General features: G+C 53.7%; 7 protein-coding genes across 7 annotated transcripts; 4 read left to right on the top strand and 3 right to left on the bottom strand.

Moving 5' to 3' along the window:
- Window positions 1–129: 129 nt before the first annotated feature.
- On the bottom strand, window positions 130–1,364 carry CCM_02191 (26S protease regulatory subunit 8; the record flags this gene model as incomplete). The annotated part of the gene is made up of 2 exons (XM_006667343.1): window positions 130–1,085; window positions 1,130–1,364. The coding sequence occupies 2 exons, from the start codon at window positions 1,362–1,364 to the stop codon at window positions 130–132; spliced, it is 1,191 nt and encodes a 396-aa protein (XP_006667406.1).
- Window positions 1,365–2,791: 1,427 nt separating this feature from the next.
- CCM_02190 (calcium permease) lies at window positions 2,792–6,214 on the top strand (the record flags this gene model as incomplete). The annotated part of the gene is made up of 3 exons (XM_006667342.1): window positions 2,792–2,954; window positions 3,012–5,722; window positions 5,780–6,214. The coding sequence occupies 3 exons, from the start codon at window positions 2,792–2,794 to the stop codon at window positions 6,212–6,214; spliced, it is 3,309 nt and encodes a 1,102-aa protein (XP_006667405.1).
- Window positions 6,215–8,716: 2,502 nt separating this feature from the next.
- Window positions 8,717–10,078, bottom strand: CCM_02189 (cytidylyltransferase; the record flags this gene model as incomplete). The annotated part of the gene is made up of 1 exon (XM_006667341.1): window positions 8,717–10,078. The coding sequence occupies one exon, from the start codon at window positions 10,076–10,078 to the stop codon at window positions 8,717–8,719; it is 1,362 nt and encodes a 453-aa protein (XP_006667404.1).
- A 686-nt stretch (window positions 10,079–10,764) lies between these two features.
- Window positions 10,765–11,697, top strand: CCM_02188 (protein kinase domain-containing protein; the record flags this gene model as incomplete). Its single annotated transcript, XM_006667340.1, has 1 exon — window positions 10,765–11,697. The coding sequence occupies one exon, from the start codon at window positions 10,765–10,767 to the stop codon at window positions 11,695–11,697; it is 933 nt and encodes a 310-aa protein (XP_006667403.1).
- A 647-nt stretch (window positions 11,698–12,344) lies between these two features.
- On the top strand, window positions 12,345–13,200 carry CCM_02187 (uncharacterized protein; the record flags this gene model as incomplete). Its single annotated transcript, XM_006667339.1, has 3 exons — window positions 12,345–12,362; window positions 12,397–12,576; window positions 13,096–13,200. The coding sequence occupies 3 exons, from the start codon at window positions 12,345–12,347 to the stop codon at window positions 13,198–13,200; spliced, it is 303 nt and encodes a 100-aa protein (XP_006667402.1).
- A 163-nt stretch (window positions 13,201–13,363) lies between these two features.
- On the bottom strand, window positions 13,364–18,017 carry CCM_02186 (WD40 repeat-like-containing domain; the record flags this gene model as incomplete). Its single annotated transcript, XM_006667338.1, has 2 exons — window positions 13,364–13,579; window positions 13,638–18,017. 2 exons carry the CDS (start codon window positions 18,015–18,017, stop codon window positions 13,364–13,366), a joined length of 4,596 nt encoding a protein of 1,531 aa, XP_006667401.1.
- Window positions 18,018–18,573: 556 nt separating this feature from the next.
- Window positions 18,574–19,728, top strand: CCM_02185 (Bladder cancer-related BC10-like protein; the record flags this gene model as incomplete). Its single annotated transcript, XM_006667337.1, has 2 exons — window positions 18,574–18,605; window positions 19,296–19,728. The coding sequence occupies 2 exons, from the start codon at window positions 18,574–18,576 to the stop codon at window positions 19,726–19,728; spliced, it is 465 nt and encodes a 154-aa protein (XP_006667400.1).
- Between the last annotated feature and the right edge of the window lie 427 nt (window positions 19,729–20,155).

Here is a 20,155-nt window from a genome sequence, read left to right as displayed (position 1 = left end):
TCGCCATGTTGACTATTGGTACAATAAGCTATCCTTACATCATCAAAGCTTTGACGGTCGTGAAACGCATGACCGTGGAATCCTGTTTTCCTCGCACGCCGAGAATACAACAAATCCCGTCGCACCAATTTACTTCCAGAGCTTGCCGAGCGACACCTCCTTATCATCGTGCTTGTTGAGAATCTTGGCCGTGGCCAGCTCAAAGTCCTCTTGCGTAACGTGTACTCTGCGCTCGCGGAGGGCGTACATGCCCGCTTCGGTACACACACCCTTGAGCTCGGCACCGGAGCATCCATTCATCTTCTCGGCAATCTTGTTCAGATTGATTCCACGCGTCAGGTTCATTTTGCGGCTGTGAATGCGCAGAATATCGGCTCGGGCCTCGACGCTGGGCGGCGGGAACTCGATCTTGCGGTCGATACGTCCGGGTCTCAGCAGGGCTGGGTCGAGAATGTCGAGACGGTTGGTGGCCATGATGATTTTAATGTTCTTTGTGGGCTCGAAGCCGTCGAGCTGGTTGAGAAGCTCCAACATTGTTCTTTGAACTTCAGAGTCGCCGCCAGAGGAGCCCTCGACACGCGAGGAACCGATGGAGTCGATCTCGTCCATGAAGATGATGGAAGGTGCGTGCTCACGCGCCATGATGAACAGCTCACGAACCATGCGGCTACCTTCACCAATGTATTTTTGCACGAGCTCAGAACCAGAGACACGAATAAATTTGCAGGCCGTATGGTGGGCGACGGCTCGCGCCAGCAGCGTCTTTCCGGTACCAGGAGGGCCGTAAAGTAGGACACCCTTGGGCTGCGCAATACCGAGCGACTCGAAGAGTTCGGGGTGCTTGAGGCCAAGCTCGATGACTTCCTTGATTTCCTTGATTTGCTGGTCGAGGCCACCAATCATGTCGTATGTGCTGTCGGGGACCTTTTCGACCATCATGAGGGAGACGAGGGGGTCGACTGAAGATGGCAGCATCTTTTCGAGCTTGTAGCTGTCGGAGAGGAGTGTGACGCGCTTGCCGGCGGTGAGCTTGCTAACGTCGACGTTGTCGGAAATGTCAACAACTGTGGCATGGATTAGTATAACTAGATGGGTGCGCGCGCAGTCATGAGAGAAGTATAGCCCATACCATATTTGCCTTCGGGGTGAACCTTGACCAGGACCTTCTTAGTGCCCATGACTTTGACCACCTCGCCGACATAGGAGCCTGGTTGTTGCAGCAGACCGAGCTCTTCTCTGAGTAAGCGCACGCGCGAGTTGTAATCGTTGCGCTGAGCCTCGAGACGTCGAAGGGCGGCCTGACCCTTGAGGATCTCGAGCTTCATCGCCTCGATCTTGTTGTGGTAGTATTCGTCGAGCGCCATGGTGACGGGGGCCGCTCGGCAGTAGGGTGTCGCGCGGGAAGCAAGATACGGGATGCCGTGAATGAGATCAAGACCAATTCACGAGGCTAAGTATCAATGTAGTGTCAAAAGGCGCAGGCTGGAGGCAATCGCAAACGAGGGCGCTTGGTGTTGAGATGATGGACAGACGGTGGATGGCTAGCGAAGCTTGGTGGCAAGGCTACAGCTCTCTCGTAAGCCGCACAAAGAGTTGGCGCAGTGCGTGGCAGCGAGTTGCCTATCAGCGAAGCGCAGGAGGAGCGCCACGGAAAATGCGTTTTGCCGAACTCCGGGCGAAGCTGAGCGGCGGGTTGCCTCTTAGCGGGCGATTTAGCGGGTAGAGGCGCTGAAGGAGCCATCGCTTGGGAGATTGGGTGCATCGACGATCACTGCATTCAGGCGATCTCACAAAGATGCATTAGTCTGTGTGCAGAGCTTGGCATAGTACTGTCACATCTTGGCCATGTTATTTGAACGAAATGAGGTGTGCCAAAACGGTATGCTGCAATGCCTGATGTATAAACCTTGGGCTCAGCTCCAGTATAACCAGTGTACGTACTCTGTGCTTGGTCGGATCAACACTACCTACCTACACTACTCCCTTGTACAACAACAGTATTTCCAGGGAGCGTCAAACAGTAAATGAGAGCCTCTGAATGTATTTAGATAACAGCTCGACTCTTCGACTACTACATGCAGCGCTGCTATCTTGTGTCGTATGACGTCTCGTGCAGGTTGTATTGCGTCTGCGCCAAGCGGCACGCGGCCATGATCGACATCACAAGCATGCACATGTCATCCTTGGCCAGCAGACTGCAAAATGAATCACACCAGACATTAGTTGGGCTTTGTTCTTGGCTTTTCTTTTTTGCCATATAATCCGTTGCTATCCGAAAAAGTCGCCGTCGTCTGTCTCCTCCATATCGAGGGGCAAGTGTCGCCCTTGTTACTAGGCCCAAAGACGCTGTAGCTGAAGCTCTGCCTCAAACAAACACCTGCTTGCCCACCTGCCTCGCCTCGAAAAGCTTATCTATCCCTGTCCTCCCGTTGCTCCCGAAGCTTCATTTCGCTTCACTACATCAGCGTTTCTTACCTCCGCTGTGTTCACTTTTATTACCGCAGAGTCTCGTACCATCCTTTCAGGTAGGTATGCTGCTAACCTGATTGGTGCTTGCTTGTGTAAACATCCTGACCCTGTCGTCACCAGGCCTCCCCGGTTGATTACCACTCCACCTGAGCAACCAACTAGCTCCGTTTGCCACGCCACGGTGCCCAGCTCTTACTTTTCTTCTCTGCGTCTTCGTTGTTGCCATCCCCTCGTTTCGTCAGCTTCAAGTTCTGCGATTGTGTCCTGTTTTGTCTTTCGCCGCAGCTTGCTGCCTTCTTAAGGCTCTACAGCGTCTGCCGTCATGGACGACGACCGCGACGCCCGACGCAGGTCCAGCGCGACTTCGCCAACGAGCCGTCGTACCGCCGCCGCTGCCGAGTCCTCAACCACCCGCGATGGCGATGGTCTTTCTGAGAGCTTCCAGTCCACTGATACTGTAAGGCGGCGGCCCGAAGGCTCCTACGGTCAGTTTGGTTCTATTCATTGACTCGTTGTTGCTAGTGTCTAATACCTCCTCCTAGGCACCATAACCAATGCTCCGGAACCTCGACCCTCCGTACATGATCCGCCGCAGACTCCTCGTCAGTCGCAGTCCGGTCGGCCGACCATTAGCGACCGTACCAAGTCGTTCCCGCGTCCGCGAAAGCCGCCTCTGTCGAGACGCCCCTCCTCAACCACCCCCCATCGCGGCGAGGTCTTCTCTGCCCACGACGACACGCACGAGGTGGAAGCCGATGCTTTTGGGCGGGGATACACAGCTAGGCGACGACAACCACCCCCAACCACCCTCTCTCGCGTGCAGTCACACCGGAACGAGTCCATGGTAGACACCGAACCCAGTGCCGCTAGCACCCGCCCAAGCTCTGTCAAGGACGATGATGAAGACGACAATGAAGAGACCGACGAGCACGAACACGAGCACGAAGAGCTTGCGCTTGAGGAACACGTCGACTGTGACTCTGAAGGCGACATTAGCGAAGCCGAGAGCTTCACTCTGAAAGACCGACAGCAGGCCATCAACCAGACCCACCCCTTTGGTATCAGAGTCTGGAAACCTGCTTTGTATAAAAAGGATCGCTCGATTCAAAAGTCGGCCGAAGGAGATATTCACTCTTCCCCAGGTGGCAACGTCAACAAGTGGCTCGTCTTGTTCAACCTGATCTGGACTGTCTGCTTCGGTTGGTGGATGGCCCTGTTTGCAGCTTTTGGCGCCGTCATGTGCCTCCTCTTTGCTGCTGCTCCCAGTGGTAGAGAGTACGGTCGTGTGCTTTGGGGTCTTTCCGGCTATCTCTTTTATCCCTTTGGCAAGTACGTTCGTCTTGAGAAAGATGAGCAGTACACGCACGAAGATGGAGATGAGGGTCGCAGCATTTCCGAGTATGAGCAATGGCAAAGTGGCGATTTGGAGTATGGTAGACTCTTCTTCGGACCCGACCGCACTAGATCCATTATCGGACGCTCGCGAAGTAGCGTTGACTCGGAACGGGACGAAAGCGACAGCCTGCTCGGCCGCGGAAGACGTTCTGATAATCCAAACAACACACAAATGAAGAGAAGACTATTTGGCCGAGGAGAATGGAATGTCGGCCGTGTCATTTTCTTTCTCTTCTTTTACTGTCTCATCTCGCCATCCCTCATTATTGTGTCTCTGATCTGCTGGTTCCTTGTCTTTTGGATTCCCATGGGCAAGGTGACCATGCTGCTCTTTGATCACCTGCGCCGCCACCCACTTGCTCTTACGTTTGAGTCTCATTTAGATTACGCCAGGTTTTCCGATGGGCCCGATTCGTCGATTCTGCTCTGTACTTACCGCGCTGTCGGTATCAAATACTGGAAGTACACCATCGATGGGACCAACATCTTCCTCATCAACCTCATGGCCGTCGTCTTCTTCGTCATCTTTGACTGGGCCGTCCTGGATCGAGCGCTGCATCTGAAGATGTTCATTACCGGACCGGCCTTCTTGTTCATCGCGGGTTTGGTGTCCATTATCCCCCTTGCCTACTTTATTGGCCAGGCTGTTGCCTCCATCTCGGCGCAGTCCTCTATGGGACTTGGTGCTGCCATCAACGCCTTGTTCGCGACGGTTGTAGAAGTGTTCCTGTACTGTATCGCATTAGGTCAAGGCAAAGCTCAGCTTGTGGAGGGAAGTATTGTGGGCAGCATTTTCGCCGGTATTCTCTTCCTCCCTGGGCTTTCAATGTGTTTCGGTGCTTTGAAACGCAAAACGCAACGCTTCAATGCCAAGTCGGCAGGCGTGACCTCGACCATGTTGCTCTTCGCCGTCGTCGGCGCTTTTGGGCCAACCCTATTTTACCAAATCTACGGCACGCATGAACTGCAGTGCCTCGGCTGTGAGGATTTTGGTGAAATTGGCGGTCGTCCGGAAGGTCGTGATTGCCGTCGATGCTATTTCTCGCAAGCGCCAGCTCTGAATGATCGATTTTATCTCGAAGCCGTCCGGCCATATTGCTACATCGCCGCATTTATGCTCTTCTTTTCGTATCTTATCGGTCTGTGGTTTACCCTGCGTACGCACGCCGCCGTCATCTGGAACTACGAGGTGGAGGAGAAGCGTCAGGAGGAGCAAATGCACGCGTCTTCAGTTTTGAGACCCTCACAGCCGTCTGCGGCCGAAACGAGCAGTGCAGACATCCGAGACACGCACCTGTACAAGCGAATCCTAGGCCAGTCCTTGAAACAAGTCGGTCTTTCAACGCAAGAGTCTGGGCGTCAGGCTTCCGTTAGCAGCCACGAAGCGGCGGCAAATGGCGCACCAAGTACTCTTCACTTTGTACCACCAAAGAGCGCTGGCACCGAGAGTCGGTCATTGGGCAAGGCCACTACCGGCCTCGGTCACGGAGACAACTCCGCGCTCGTCCGCGAAGTTGCGGAGATTGCCGCGACTGCCGCTACTATCGCTTCGCGGGATCGCCATCACAGCCGAAAAGCGTCTTTTGTACCGCCATCCACAAAGCACACGGCTTCCCGTGCAGGTGTCTTTGAAGAAGACGGTGCTGGACACAGTACCGGTGGGCACGGAGGTCACGATGCGCCAAATTGGGGTCGTGGAAAGAGTGCATTTATACTGATGTCGGCTACCGTTTTGTATGCCATCATTGCCGAGATTCTTGTTGACACTGTCGACGTTGTCTTGGAAAATTTTGCGATAGATGAAAAGTTTTTGGGCGTTACGCTTTTCGCGTTAGTGCCAAATACGACGGAATTTCTGGTACGTTGAAGGCTTCGCTTGTTGATACCTTGATACAGACTGCTAACCTGTGTGTAGAACGCCATCTCGTTTGCTATGAACGGCAACATTGCACTGTCCATGGAGATTGGTTCCGCTTATGCTCTCCAAGTTTGCCTGCTGCAGATTCCCGCCCTTGTGCTGTACTCTGCGCTGTACCCCTATACCGGTCCCAGCGGCGACAACAGTGAGGCCGCCATGTACACGTTCTCGCTATTGTTTCCGCAATGGGACATGGTGACGGTTATCCTGTGCGTGTTCTTGCTTAGCTACGTCTATGGCGAAGGCAAGAGCAACTACTTCAAGGGCAGCATCCTGATTCTCACGTATCTGGTCGTGGTCACTGGGTATTACTTTAGCGGGTACACGTCAGATGCTATGGGGACGCAGCGATTTGATGTCATGGGTACGAACGGACAGTACGAATCGTCGTTCAAGACGATTGGTCGCTCGACGAAGGGACGCGCATACTAGAGCTGCAAGATTTTTCTTCGAAGCATTGTATTTTCCTATTTTCCTAGCGCGAGGCGCACTGTCTAGCATGTTTAGGTTACCACAGATGTTGGGCGTAATTCTTGTTTTTGTTGACAAATAAAAGTTGCATGATATACGCGTTTTCGAGTTGTGATTCGCATGTGGCCTCTTGCTCCGTCATTTCTGCGCTCGCACGGCGCGTAACTAGTCCGTTACCCAACCGAAAGGTAAAACATAAGCCTGAAGAAGTTATATTGCTTCGAGAATAGAGCGCCAAGCTACTACATACATAGGTAGGTAGTAGTAAGCTCATACTGAGATAGCTGACCTACGCCTGCCCGCTTGGCCGTCTTTTTGTCCGAGGCAAAAAAAAACAGGGTAGCTACGACGAGACGTCAAGTGACGCGGAAACGACGGGCCATTAAGTATTTCGCCATGCCAATACGCTTCCGGTGGCCATTCCCATTTGCGTTTGATGCCTTTTTTCAAAACCACAGGTACGCATGAGCCGTCGGCAGCCTAATCCAGATTGCCGTCATCGGAACTTGCGCCATGGGTTGGTCTAACCTACAGACCCCCACGGCCATCACCTATTTCCATGTATTCTGACCCGCTCCTCGTCTTTGCCCGCACATTTATGCAGTTCCAGGGAACCAATGTGGTCCAGACGCTGGGGGTATTTCCTGCCCGGCGTTTACCTGGTGTCGTGACGCGTGGGCGCTGCTGTCAGCGCCCACGCTGCTCGTGCTCAAAGTCGCGACGGTGGTGAACCGGTCACGACGGGCATCCTGGTGTTGACGACGGGCACGGCCGCCGCCACATTGCTGCTCTGGAGGTTCGGCCAGAGACCTGGTGTCGCTGTACGAGGTTTGCGGCGCGGTGTCGGGCTGTGTGCGTGCGTACACATTAGCGTGGTTGGGCATCATGAGCCAGGGAACGACGGTGCCGCTGGGAGGTAGTGTTGGTGATATGGGACGCCATCTTACGTGCCAGAGATGTCATGATGGCGCTCGTCGGCGTGGACGTTTGATCCCAACATGGTGTGGGGTTCCTGGCGCTGGCGAGGGGCATCGGGAATGTTGTGTCGGGGGCCGCTGAGCGAGGCGTTGATTGCAGGCAGGTTGTTAAGGGGTTAGGCTGTTGCGGCACGAAAGCGGTATGGAACACTGTTGTGTTTACGGGGACGGACGTGGTGGGTGGGAGGGACCTTTTTTAAAGGAACGGTGAGTTCCAAGGTAGGAACAGCCATGTGGAATATGAGATGCGAAGTATTCTGCAGGTACGGGGAGAATCTGATCTTGAGCACGAGCCGGGACAAACCCATAACGGCGAAGCAAAGGGAAAGGTCGATCTTCTTCACGCCCGAGGCAAGCCTTGGACCGCAATGAAAAAAAGAAGTTAAAAGAAGCCTGTCAGACGTCCATCAACACCCACCCTGTTAGTGCGCCCGAAGGCAGACCACCGACAGGGTCGAGATCATCAAAAGTGGCAAGTCGACATGAACCAACCGAAGCTGGCCAATAACTGACTTGCGCATCTCTCTATACAGTCAAGGCCCGAGAGCCAAGACCGCCATCCTTGCGGACAGTTCGAGAGGACCAGAAAACAAGTATTCACTCTAGGGTGTCGAGGATATGCAATCATCAACCAGGGTGGATTTCTGTGGCTCTTTTGAGGAACCAAGAATGGGTCGATTACTATAGAAATGATTCTCCTGAAGGGGAGGTTAGCAAAGGAAGCTCGGAGAGATGATGTGTGAAGAGAGAGCGCCTGGAGGAGGAGGCTGTTGTTGAGAAGGTAGGGGGAGACATACTGAAGTATTGTCGACGTGAAGAAGAAAGAAGAAAAAAACCAAAAGCAGAGCGAGACGGCGGACCTTTATACTGAGAAGTGGGTGGGGCGGTGATTCTGCTGGCCACCGCCTAAAAGTTTTTTTGCTGGCAGAATTCTTTTTTGCAGCGGGGCCGGCCGGCGGGTGCCTGCAGGGTTCCAGAGCGCTCAAGCGCCCGTGAATGATGACTTTTTTACCAGGGTACCATGACGCTGTGGATCTGAAAAAATCAATGTCACGATATCAAGAGGCCACTTGTTTGCAGGGAGAATGGAACTGTTCGTTCTAGATTGCGGTTGCTGGGGGAGATGTGGATGGCGAAGGCCTTGACCGACTACAAGATGACTGGGTTTGGGAAATTGAAGCAGGTTCTTGATCCCAGCAGTCGAGTGAAAAACTGGCCAGAGCGGAGGAAACCGAAGCAAAAATTGACAATCAAATTTGCAAAAAAACACGTGTTGCATCTTGGCAGTGACTGATTCGGCAAACACGTACGGTTTCACGAATACCGCATCCCCGTTTGCACAAGCGCCGCACCACAATTCACATTGTTGCACAATAGGCAATGCTCAAGGTTTGTTTGCATAGAGCCACTCAAATCGCACAATATACATCATCATCATAACAAGAAAAATGCAAGACACAGCCACATAGTTATCTACGGACAGCCGTTAATCGTGTCTCCCATTCGCATGGTCATCATCAGTCGAAGAAATCTCCTCCGAGCCGTCATCGTCCGGGTGCGGCCGCTGGTACACCAGCTCGTGCTTCTTGAGCCAGTCGAGCACGAGCGGGTATACAAAATCCTGCGCCGCGAGCGGCCCGTGGTCGCGCACGCGCTGCCGCACCATCGAGCTGCTCACGCCCGCCGCTGCGTTGCCATCACCGCCACCGTCCGACAGCAGGTGCACCTTGCGCATCCACGCCGCGTCGCCGCCGACCTCGTCGAGGCTGAGCACGCCCGCCGTGTCCCCGTCGTCGCGCGCGTCACCACCCAGAGCGGCCACGCAGCGGAGCTGCGCCTCGCGCTCGCCGTGGCCGTCGCCCGGGCGCAGCATCACCCGCAACGACGCGTGCTCGAAGAAGGGGTCCAGCGCCTTCATCATGGGCGTCTGCGGCCGCTGCCGCGGTGAGGGCGGCGCGGCGAGGCCGTCTGGCGGAGTTGGTGTTGGTGCCGCTGGTGTCTCTTCAGCCGTCGTCTCTTCGTTTCCCTCGCCATTGTAGCTTGCCCCCTCCATGTCGACGTCTTCCTGGTCCGCCGCCGCACCAGCCTCCTCGTTATTGTTCTCCGCGGCATCCGTCCCCTCTTCCACCTCCTTGTAGTACTTGGGATCCAGGATGCGCACCAACGTGTCAAAGCCGACGATAAACTCCATTGGCGGCAGGTCTAGCGTGCCGGGCAGCGTCCTGCCATACTCGTCGACCTTGCGAAACGTCCCGTGGTGCGAACTCGTATGGTACCAGCTGGCGGTGCGCAAGGCGTCGGCCTTGGCGCTGAAGAAGGGCTCCGAGGTGAGGGCCATGGCAATGGGGATGTTGTCGCCCGCCCGGTGCAGCTCAGCCTGCACGTTGAGCAAAAAGGCGTAGATCATGGCGAGACGGTCCTCGAGCGACGCGGGCTGCGCGGGCTTGTCGGCGTTGGCGACGGCGAGCAGCAGCACCAGGCCCGTCTCGGGCCGCACGACGGGCATCGGTGACGACGCCGCGGCTGCCCGGCGCTCCGCCTCGGCCACGGCCGCGCGCTGCTCCTCGAGCACGTCGTGCACCGCCGTCGTCACCATGTACGCGTGCGCGCGCGTCGGCGGGTTGAAGCTCGCGTCCAGCACCAGCAGACGCGACTGCAGCGCCGGCGGCCGCGCCCCGGCAAACGTGCCCTCGGGCGGCGGCCGCACTCGGCCGTGCTCGTTTGCCCACTGCTCGCCCCAGTGGCTCGGCCGCCGCGTGACGGACCTGATGAGCCGCAGCCTGGCCGACGTCGTCCTGAAAGCCGCGAGCCCGGCCACTATGCTGTCAGTGATGTCGGTGGATGGCATTTCCGACGTAAACGTGTACCCGTCACGAACCCGGTGCTGTCTTGTCGTATAATTCTTGTGCTGTTGGGTGGCGGGTAGTAGAGTTTAGGTGATTGCCGACCCCTCTTTAGAAGCGCCCAACGGCTCGTGTGATAGCCCAAACCAAGCACTTTGGTTCGCGACGGGTGCTCTACCACCAGAGCAAAACACCCGCCCAACCTTTATGTCTGGACTTTGACTGTGTCATGAAAGTGCATTAAGTGTTCAGGTCACAAGGTGCATTGATCAATTAATTGGCACTGTTTCTGCACTCTACATCACAGGACACCGGCTCAATTGGTCGGGGATGTCGCTATAGGGTAGGTCGGCGCTGCTGATGGAAGCCCAATGTGCCATTTTAGAAGAGGGATATATCCTAATTGAGGTTCAAACAGTAAATTTTACATTCTCTTCCTTTTTGCTTTCTATTTGGGATTTTCGTGCGCCGCCGCCAACCGACTGCAGCATCGTTCCAACATTCGAAAAAGACAGACCCCCCTTTCTCAGCCCATAGCGCTGCTCCGGACCTGTTTTACATACATACACCCAGGTCAGGAGATCGACGGACTTTTCTTGTACCCTGAGCAACAGGTCTACTCTACTAACAACTTGGCAGCTACCTCACCTCTGACTCCGCCACCAGGACCTCCTTTCAGAATCTACGCACAATGCGAGGCCAGGTGCCACAGATACCTACGTGCCTGACAACGTATGACTTGATTTCTGGGGGAGCTACTGGGTGGGTGCTTCGCGTCTCTGACGGCATAGCTCTCAAATACTGTGTCTACGAACGCTTCGTCAATTTTCAGACCGAGAATGAGAGTTATGATTTATTTCAGCAGCGCGACCCTCCGCCCAGCATCCTGCAAAGCTTCTTGCGACTGCCCGGCTTGAACTTCATGCCGCTCATGGCCGTCAATCTGGAGCAGCGCATCCATTCTAATCAGGATCGCGACCTTCGAAAATCGCGGTGCCTCAAAGTCCTCCGTATAGAGCCGACGACGAAAATCGGGCAATGGGCTGCAGAGCTCGCCGGAGCCATCGCATGGCTCGAGTCTATTGGCGTCGTGCATGGTGACTTGCGACCGGCCAACATCCTCCTCGACCAGCATGACCACATCAAACTCGCCGATTTCGACAGCGTTGCCAAAATGGGTTCAATGAACCCCGGCAACGGCGCACCGTGGGTGCGACTGCGTGGTAGGGAGGGTTTTGGCTCTTTTGGACTGTACGACGCCTGCAGCGAGCAGTTTGCTTTTGGCTCCATCTTACATTTCATGACGACGGGCATCGAGCTCTACGAGGACAAGGGATCCGAGGTCCTTGACATGTTGGAGAACTTGGAGTTGCCCGAGCTAGGGGACTCGGCGCTGGATAAGCTGACGGTGAAGTGTTGGATGGGGGGGTTTGCAACACTGGCTGACTTGGCCATGGCGGCGGGACTGTTGGACGGGGCGGAAGGTGCAAAGGGCGGGACGAGGTTTGATGATGAGTATATGAACAAGATGAAGGCTCAGTGTCAAGAGCTGCTGGAGGGAAAGCTTGCCGGAATCCAGTTCGACGCTGCTCGTGTAGAAGCGGGCAAGAATGCTCGGCAGTAATTGCAGCGACAATATGTTCTTCTGGCGCTAAAATCAGAAGTCATAAAAGCAGTGGAAGGATAGTCACTTAGGATAGAGAATGCATCCGACTAGATCGTATTCCTTAGCACCGATTCTTCGCAAGCGGTCGCTGCCTCACAGCCCTTTTCCTCCGCACGCGGGAATGCTACTTGAGTGGCTGCTGCAGTGCCTTCTTGCCCGGCCGCTCGGCTCGTCATCGTCGATGGTGATGGTGCTATCTAGTGTATTAAAGGGCGGTGAGAATTTGAAAGACATGATCCAACGGTGCCGATAGCTTCAACAACGCGTGTAGATTACCATGGCCCTGACGCCTCCCTGCTAGTCCCCGTCCATAGTCAAAAATTCCAAAACCCTGAGAGGCTCGTATTTTCTTCATCGCGGCCTTCTTTCAGTCTTCGGCTAACTGGCACCACAGGGTCACCTACATCAAGGCGGGGGGCTTCACTGAAACAGGCTGGGAGCACCAATAAATTATACTATTATTGTTCATTGGTGAATGAAGCAACAGGGAAATGGCTTGCGTTGTTGGTTGGTCTGGTTCGCCTTATTCTCGGGACCTTTCGGGCAACCTTCTCGAGTTGGGTCCCCCAGTAATATGCCGCAAGAGGTATCACGCCACAAACAACATGGCTATTCTCAAAGCTGCACGTTGCAGGTACAAATTACACAGCAAGGTAGGAGTACGGAATCTGCGACGCCCTGTCAATGAAAGTCGAAGCGACTCTCCTCGACATCTGCGCCACAAAGCTACTTACGGGCCAGAATCCCGGACCTTTGTTCATCTCAATAACTATAGTTCTCTCAATGCTAAAACTGGGAACGGGTGCAGAAACCCCTGCAACGCCTCTCGCGCAGCCTGTCTGTCTGTACCTGTGTGCAGCGCTCGCACTGTGCAGACTGTGCGATGGTTTGAGGCACTTACTCCGTACTGGTCGCCGTATTAGTGTTGATGCAGCTCGTCGGATCCTGCGCCCTCGGGCGCCGCCGCCCGAGACAGGACATGCCATTATTATGCAAGGCCCTTTTGTTCTTCATTAGGTGGTGGTGGCGTGCTGTGAAGAATGACAAGAGGGTAACAATGGCTCCGAGATGTTCTCAGTACACCCCCCCTGCCTTCGACAGTCCTTGGCGACCATGGCATTTGGTATTTGGTAGTTGGATAGCTAGCCGACTTTTCAGATACTCTGCCATGCCCCAGGCAGGCGTAATCCCCTCCCTCTGCCTCCGAGCTTCCCTCATCTGTTCCAACAGCTCTCTCTGTTGTCACGTGTGAAAATAGGTTGACGACGGGCATTAGAAACGACGATTCACCTTGTCAAAATAGGTACAACAACAGCAAAGATATACATTATCTAACAAATCCTATCATCTTCATAGACCATTTACGCATCGTGCATTAGCTTGCCTCACTCTTCAATGTCCTCTACCGTGAAGCCGTCTCCTGCCGCATTTCTCCTTCGTGATAACAATTCCTGCATATAAAAGGGGGAATCTTTATGCAGCGCAACAAAAAAACCAAAAATGTCAAAACAAATACAGCGAATGAAAACATAGATGAGAGGCTAACCGCCAAGTCGTCACGCCTCGTCGAAGAGAACAGGCGACAACAAAGCTTCCGGAAACGCTTTGCCATATATGATGTCGCCTACTCATAGTGTCGTTGACTGTCGTAAGTGCTGAGAACATGCTCGGACGTTCGAACAATCCATTCCAGTTTTCCTCTTTCGAGGTTCATCAGGGACGGATCGGTTGGGAACCCATCTTGATAACTTGCAATCAGCGGTCGGATGCGGTTCACAAGTAGCTGCATCGTCTGAGAGGCGCTTCTGGTGACATCGCGGGCGCCCTGCTTTTCCCAATCCTACCAGTGTAGTTAGTATGAGCCTCCTTCGTGGTTACTCGTTCGGAATGTAGCTTACATGACTGGGCATGCTCTCAGCAAAAGCGTTGACTGCCATTTCGATCCATTCCACCTCCTCCTTTAGTCGCGGATTGGGTTTGAGATCTTTCGAAATCGTTGCAATCACAACTAGCAGCATGAGGGGAGGCAAATTCGCGAACTTAGTCGGCGAGTACCGGCCTAAGCTTCGTTTGAAGATCTCTCCTTCTTTACCACTCTGCACCCACTGAATGATGGCGTCATGGAGGCGTCCCTCACTCATAGCTTGCTCAATAAGCTGAATACGTTGGGCCAGATCATTGTCGGCTTCAACTTCACTCTTGCTCATTTGATGAGCGTAAGCACCCACGAGAGCGTTGACGTTGTTCGCCGGTACAACATGATCAGAAGGGCCGCTTGAGCCATGTGGGCTTCTAACAAGGTGCTGTCCTCGCATATACTGGGGACTACCCATGTACGGCTGTGTGTTGCTCGCAGCCTGGCTCGCAGCGAAGCTCGCCGGGTGGCTGCTTGGATTGGCATTGTTGGTGCTGCCATATCCATGCGAGGCAACCGTGCTAGGAACATGGTGATTGAGGGTGCCAGACACGCCGGGCAGCTCGTGTACGGGTTGCTGCTTAAGCTTGTACAGCTCAGATTGCATCAAAGACTGTGCTGACACCAAGGTTGAGACCATTTCCGTGAGCTGGCTAACCTGTGACCTGAGCTGGTCGATCTTGTTTGAATCTGCCATGTGTTGGGCCTTCAACTGTTCAAATTGGTCATGATACTGCTGCTGAAGATCGCCACCAACACGTTGAGCTGACTGCGTGGCAACCGAGCTTAAAGTCGGTGCCAGGCGCTGTGCGAGAGTGGCGGCCATGTCGCGTTGCACAGCCGATGATACACTTGGGCTGACTCGCTCGGCAATTGAGCTAGCGAGCTCCCCAGACCGTAAAACTTGGGTCAATGCCTGTGGGATGGCAGATTGCACCTCCTTCTGGACGGCCGAGACAACGCTGGGCTGAAGTCTGTTGTTGAGGAGGTCTGTAACGCTCTTGCTTGTCTTTTCACCGATAGCAGGAATGACCAACTCAGTGAACTGTCTGTGGATAAGAGATTCAAGCACCTTCTGGGTGTTTTCGTTCAGCACTTCGGAGACCATATCGAGGAGCTTCAGCTGATGATGGTTGAAGCTCTCGTCCCTGACGCGAGCGCCTTCGTCAATCTTGCTCTGCAGGTTTCTCAATGAAGATTTTAGCGTGTCCGACATTTGAGCAGACAGGCGAGCCTCCATGCTGGCAATAGCATTTTCCATGGCGTCAGGCGAGATGCCATTAACGCCTTTGATGTCCGTTTTGTCGGACTGCCCGTCACGAAGAGCTGCAGCCGACACGTGAGATGAAGATTCCGCTTCCTTAGAGGCGGCCGTCTTCTTTTTCCGGGATTTCTTCTCCGGCCTTTCCGGTTGGTTCTCTTTGGAGGATTGGGCAGCAGTGTCATTGTCTTTACCTTCATTGCGAGCTCTGGATCCGGCATTCAGGTCAAGGGGCCGCTGGTTGGCCTCAACGTGACTTGCTGCTGAGGATGCATTGCCTTCTCTGGCAGAGCTGCGGGTACCAGAGCGACTTTCAACAACGACAGAGTGGTTATCCGTTGCCTGCGGCGTCTTCAGTTTAGAAACTGTTACGACGCCCTCAGTGACGGCGTCAACGGCCTGCAAAACCTTGTTGTCCTTTGACCATCCCAACTCATGCTGCTTGATCAGCATGCAAGCCACACCCTTGGAATGCATGGCGTAAAGTTCGAAAAGAGTAGGTTCATCAGCGTCTTGCATCATAGCAGGATTGCACAGGATATCCAGACTTCTCAGGATGCCACGATTGGCGAAGGAGTATTCCCGAACTCCAGAGATCACAGCGGTACTATCCGGCTGCAAGAGGGTGGAGTCCTGGTCGACAAGTCGCCGGATATAATCGGCCTGAGAAACGCTCTTGAGGTTGTACTTCGGTGCCGACAGATGCGCAAAGTAGATGGAATTTCTCGTCGGGTGACCAATCACAATCATGCCGCTGGCCGGGTGGTACATGACGCTACAGACAGCATCTGATTCCTTGCTATGAGGCAAGTTGAATTCTTGCACAGGTTTTGCCAGAGCTAGATCCCAGAGCTGCAGAGTGTGGTTCTGTTTCATACCAACAATCATATAGCGAAGCGCACACCTCCTCTGATATGGTCGAAGCTTGTCGAGCAAAAGAACGGACGTGGGCCAGGCTTTCTCGCCTTCCGGCGTGCTGGCAAAAGTCATCAGGGGCTCCTTTACCTCCATGGAAGTGTGTGCAGGCACTGCAGAGCGACCGGTAGTGCCTTCCTTGGCAGCGGTGAGGTCACGAACATCCCAGAACTTGACCCGACCAGACTTATCAAGAGAGACGACAACGGAGTCATCTTGACTGAATGTGAAATCTTTGCCCGCCTTGCCAGTGTTAATCTTTAGAGAGCATTCATTGAACAGTCTCTCGGTGTCAACCACACGATCATGCCCCGGTTTGAAGAGGTTGTTTTGAAGAATGTGTGAAGGCCAAATGAAGTTGATGCATTTGCCCCGGCCAACGGCGAAGAATTCAGGGTGACTCGTCGATGCTCTAGCACGCGTTTTCAGGGCTCCACCCGGAGCATCACCTTCTTGTGTAGAAACAGGAGGAAGGGCGAAGCCATACTGCTCCAGGTGGGCATCATCAATATGGTCCTTGTCACCCTCTTTGATCTGAACCCAGTACACGGTGCCACTGATACCTGTACCGATGATGGCCTCCTTGTGGGGCCCTTCGTAATCGGTGGGTGTAACGGACATGCCGACGTTGAAGATGCGGTCTTTGGTATCAGTGAAAACCTTCGCATCCTTTCCGTCGTCCTGCCGAATAACTCGAAGGCCACCTTGTTTCGACATGCCATAAGTCATGTAGGTTCGCGACGCGGTATAAAGATTACGGTCGATTTGGTCGAAGTCTTTCTTGAGTCGAGCAATGTCCATGATGGATTCATCGCGAAATTGAGGGCGAGGTTCGGTGGCATCTTCTTGAAGACTGATTGATATCCAGGGCTTCATCGGGAAATTGTACACCTTCACGGGAGGAAATTCGGGCTCTTCAATGACAAGAATCTCGTCTTGGTCGGCGCTTTCCCAACTGTCGGCAACAGTTTGGTCCTCCTCAATCAGAACGCGGATAGGTAGGACGGTGGTTGCTGACGCGTCAAAGAGATCAGTTTTCAGATCTTTGCTGGCTTCACCATTACCATCAGTCAAGTGAGAGCTAGCAGACTCGTCAACCTTGTCATGGGAATGCATCTCGCGTGTCTGGCTAGCGAGAGTTGAGGCGTTGTCGATGCGCGTTTGCTGTTGCTCTGCGCGGGCGAGGGCTTCGCGAGCATCCGAGTCAGCCTTGCTGGCCAATTCGTTGACTGCTGAAGAAACCGGCTCCTTGACAGCTTGGTTGCGCTGGCCAGAGGCTGGATTTGCTGGAGGGGAAGACTGTGTGGGCAGCTGAGAGGAGTGCTGAGGTTGGTATGATGCAGCATGGTCAAGATGCTGGCGCATCTGTTCACTAGGGCTCACATGGGGGCTCTGCTCGTCGCTACGGGTCGCCGATTGCTCGTGCAGGTGACGGGCCGCTGGCGAACCCTGGTCCCTTTTCAGAATGTGCAACGGGCCGGCGTTTGCAGCTGCGACCGCTTGCGGGCTTTGCGGAGACGTTTTGGAAAGGCTGCCAATAAGCTGCTGATACAGAGCGGCGGACATATCCGTTTGAACATCTTGTGAAGCGTTGTACGAGTACGAGGAGCCAGCGTTTGAAGCAGGTTGTCTATCCGCAAAAGAGTCGGGATGTTGCTGCTGAGTAGATCCATAAACAGTGTGTGACTGCATCTGTGGGTGCTGCGGCTCGTAGTACACATCATGAGAATTTTCGCTGCCTTTTGGCGATTGGGGTCGACCTTGCCCAGATTCCAGCAGCATAGGCTGATCTGTCTGGCTCGGTTTGGGGCGGTTGAGTAAGTTGAGCAGGTATGATCTCGTGTCCGTCGGAGGAGAGCCGTTGCCAAACGGATTTGCCGGCTGCTGCGCTGCGGGCGGCTGCGAGTGGCTCGGGCTCGTTTCATCATTTTCGGGATTGCCTCTGATCAGGGCGGCGAGCAACCCACTAGGATCGGCGCCAGCTGGTGCAGGCTGATGAAGACGACCTGCCGCGGAGCTCTGAGGCAAGCCAGGTTGCTTCTGATGTGGCAGCTCCTTTTCAAACTGCTTCTGCGAGCTCGCGCCGGCAGAGCTACCGCTGAACTTGAGAAGATTGAGCAAGCTAGCGGTACGATCAGACGCATTATGGCCACCAGAGGGCGGTGTCGGTGCGGCCGGGAGATCCATGGCCGTGGACGAAGGGTGAGAAGAAAATCAAGGCTACAAGGAAGTGCAGTGCAAACGAGTTGCGGAGCTGCGCTCAGCGTAGCGGAAAGGACCGAACTTCAAGTTGTTTGGAGAGGGAGGAGGATGAATGCAGAGGGAAAAAGATGGATGCTCTGAAAATTATTGAAGAGCTGTTCATTGCGGTGGCGGGTACGGAGCTTCTACTACGCCGACAGTGGCCCAAATTGCCACCAAGGGTGCTTAGTCATTCACACTTACGGCCCAACGAACCCAGTCACAGTGCTGGTTAAATTAAGGCAGCACTCCAACGTGTTCTAATTGTGTGACCTTGTGCTCTTTTGTGTTGGGCCTGATTTAGGCACCGGGTGGCGCCTACCTAGGTACTCTGTGCGTCATCCAGCGAGCGTTTTAATCTTCTTTATCACAGCTGAAATGGCCGCCAGTGCGATGTCGATGTGGTCCGCAATGGCGCACGTTCACATCCGGGAATACATTTAAACGAGGGACTTATTCCATCGCCTATTTCCAGTGCTTTCGCCTATTTAGAAGGCCCAGCATGTTCTCCCGGACGAATAGCGACCTACCTAGGTAGGTACCTAATAACTCCATGACGAGGGCGGCGAGCTGTTAATCTGTGACTCCGGTCGGTATTACAGAGACCAACCCGCTGTAGTTGCAGCGCTGTTTTCAATGGAAATACGCTGAAATCGGTGGCTGGCAGCCCCTGTCACTGCTATTAGTAGGTACCTTTTAGTACAAATTAATTTGTACAATAAATCGATTTGTGTCGCCAGAAGCCCCACCTAATTGTTTCTGGCGCCAACATCAACCACGGCCGTCCCAAAGAATTCAATACTTACATCCTCCGACACCTCTTGCAAACTCCTATTACATCAGCCCCGAGGCTCCATCATACGTATAGCTCATATATTCCTAATATAAATTCAGCCGAGCAACCAGCGCAAAACGCGACCCGCGGCGAAACCCCAAGCCCAGAACGCGACAACCATAATTCCGACTGCCTCCAAAGCATTACAACAAGGCAACAAGCCGTTTCTACAGTCGCTTAAAGATCCGAACGCAATCTCACGAAACCGGTCTATAATTGGCTGCCTTGAACGCCCGACTTGAGAGCCGAAACGCTACCGCTTTGATCGAGCACTCCAACCCCCGACTCGTGAACAATCCGCCACGCTCCAATGTTCTGTTTGCGCAGGTATGCGATAGTCTCCAATGTTGCCGTTACCTTATGAGTTTTCTCTAACTGAGTCATGACAGTTGGCTTCCCCTCCTCTTTATACCGACCAACGCATCGCCGGCCTTCATCTTTCTCTTCTTCGTCTGCACATATTTTCTACACCGTCCGTGTGTATACTGCAGCATATTGCTCATTATCCTATTTCTCACGAGTTGCAACTGGTCCGACAGATGTTTCTTCGACTACAATAGCAACTGGTTCCTGCCGCGGTCAAGTAATCCGCTGGAGGAAGCCTCCTCGTGTACTAAACTGAACTGCTCTACCTCACAAAACGGCGACGCAGACTTGTACAATGGGGCCGTATTCCAGATTCTCAATTCCACGGCAGCTACGCTCGCAAATGTTGCGGTATCTAAGCCGGAGTGGACGGGTTTGGGGTTAGGGTGGCTTAGAAACCTCCTCGGACAACGCGAGTGGCAGATTGAATGTATGGATATCTATATTCGACTATAAATATAACACGCAGCTCTGCTCCTCACGTGCCATCACTCCTCCCTGTAGTTCTTCTGCCTTTTTTCGTGCTACAGACGCCAGCCTTGGTATGTCAAAGGATTTTTGCAGCGGTATGAATTCTCATTGGTATTGTGGCATCAAGGCTATGTCATGGCTATTTACATTATGTCATTCTCAAGTCGTTTCAAATTAATCACAAAGGGCCCTCCTTCCTCGCTCTACCTCTCGTATTGGCACTACAACTCTGTCTTTTTAACCTCATCCTCGGGCAAATCCTCGTCTCCACCCCCCACTTCTTCGATCAGTACGTCTGCGTCAGCGTGAGAAACAGCTTCCGTCATGTCGACAGTTTTGACATCTTTGACATCTTTGACATCTTTAACATCTTTGACATCTTTGACATCTTTAACATCTTTGACATCTTTAA

Source organism: Cordyceps militaris (genome assembly GCF_000225605.1).
Source record: "Cordyceps militaris CM01 unplaced genomic scaffold CCM_S00002, whole genome shotgun sequence".
Taxonomy (NCBI): domain Eukaryota; kingdom Fungi; phylum Ascomycota; class Sordariomycetes; order Hypocreales; family Cordycipitaceae; genus Cordyceps; species Cordyceps militaris.
Note: the sequence above shows the minus strand (reverse complement) of the source record. Positions and strands in the feature narration are given on the sequence as shown.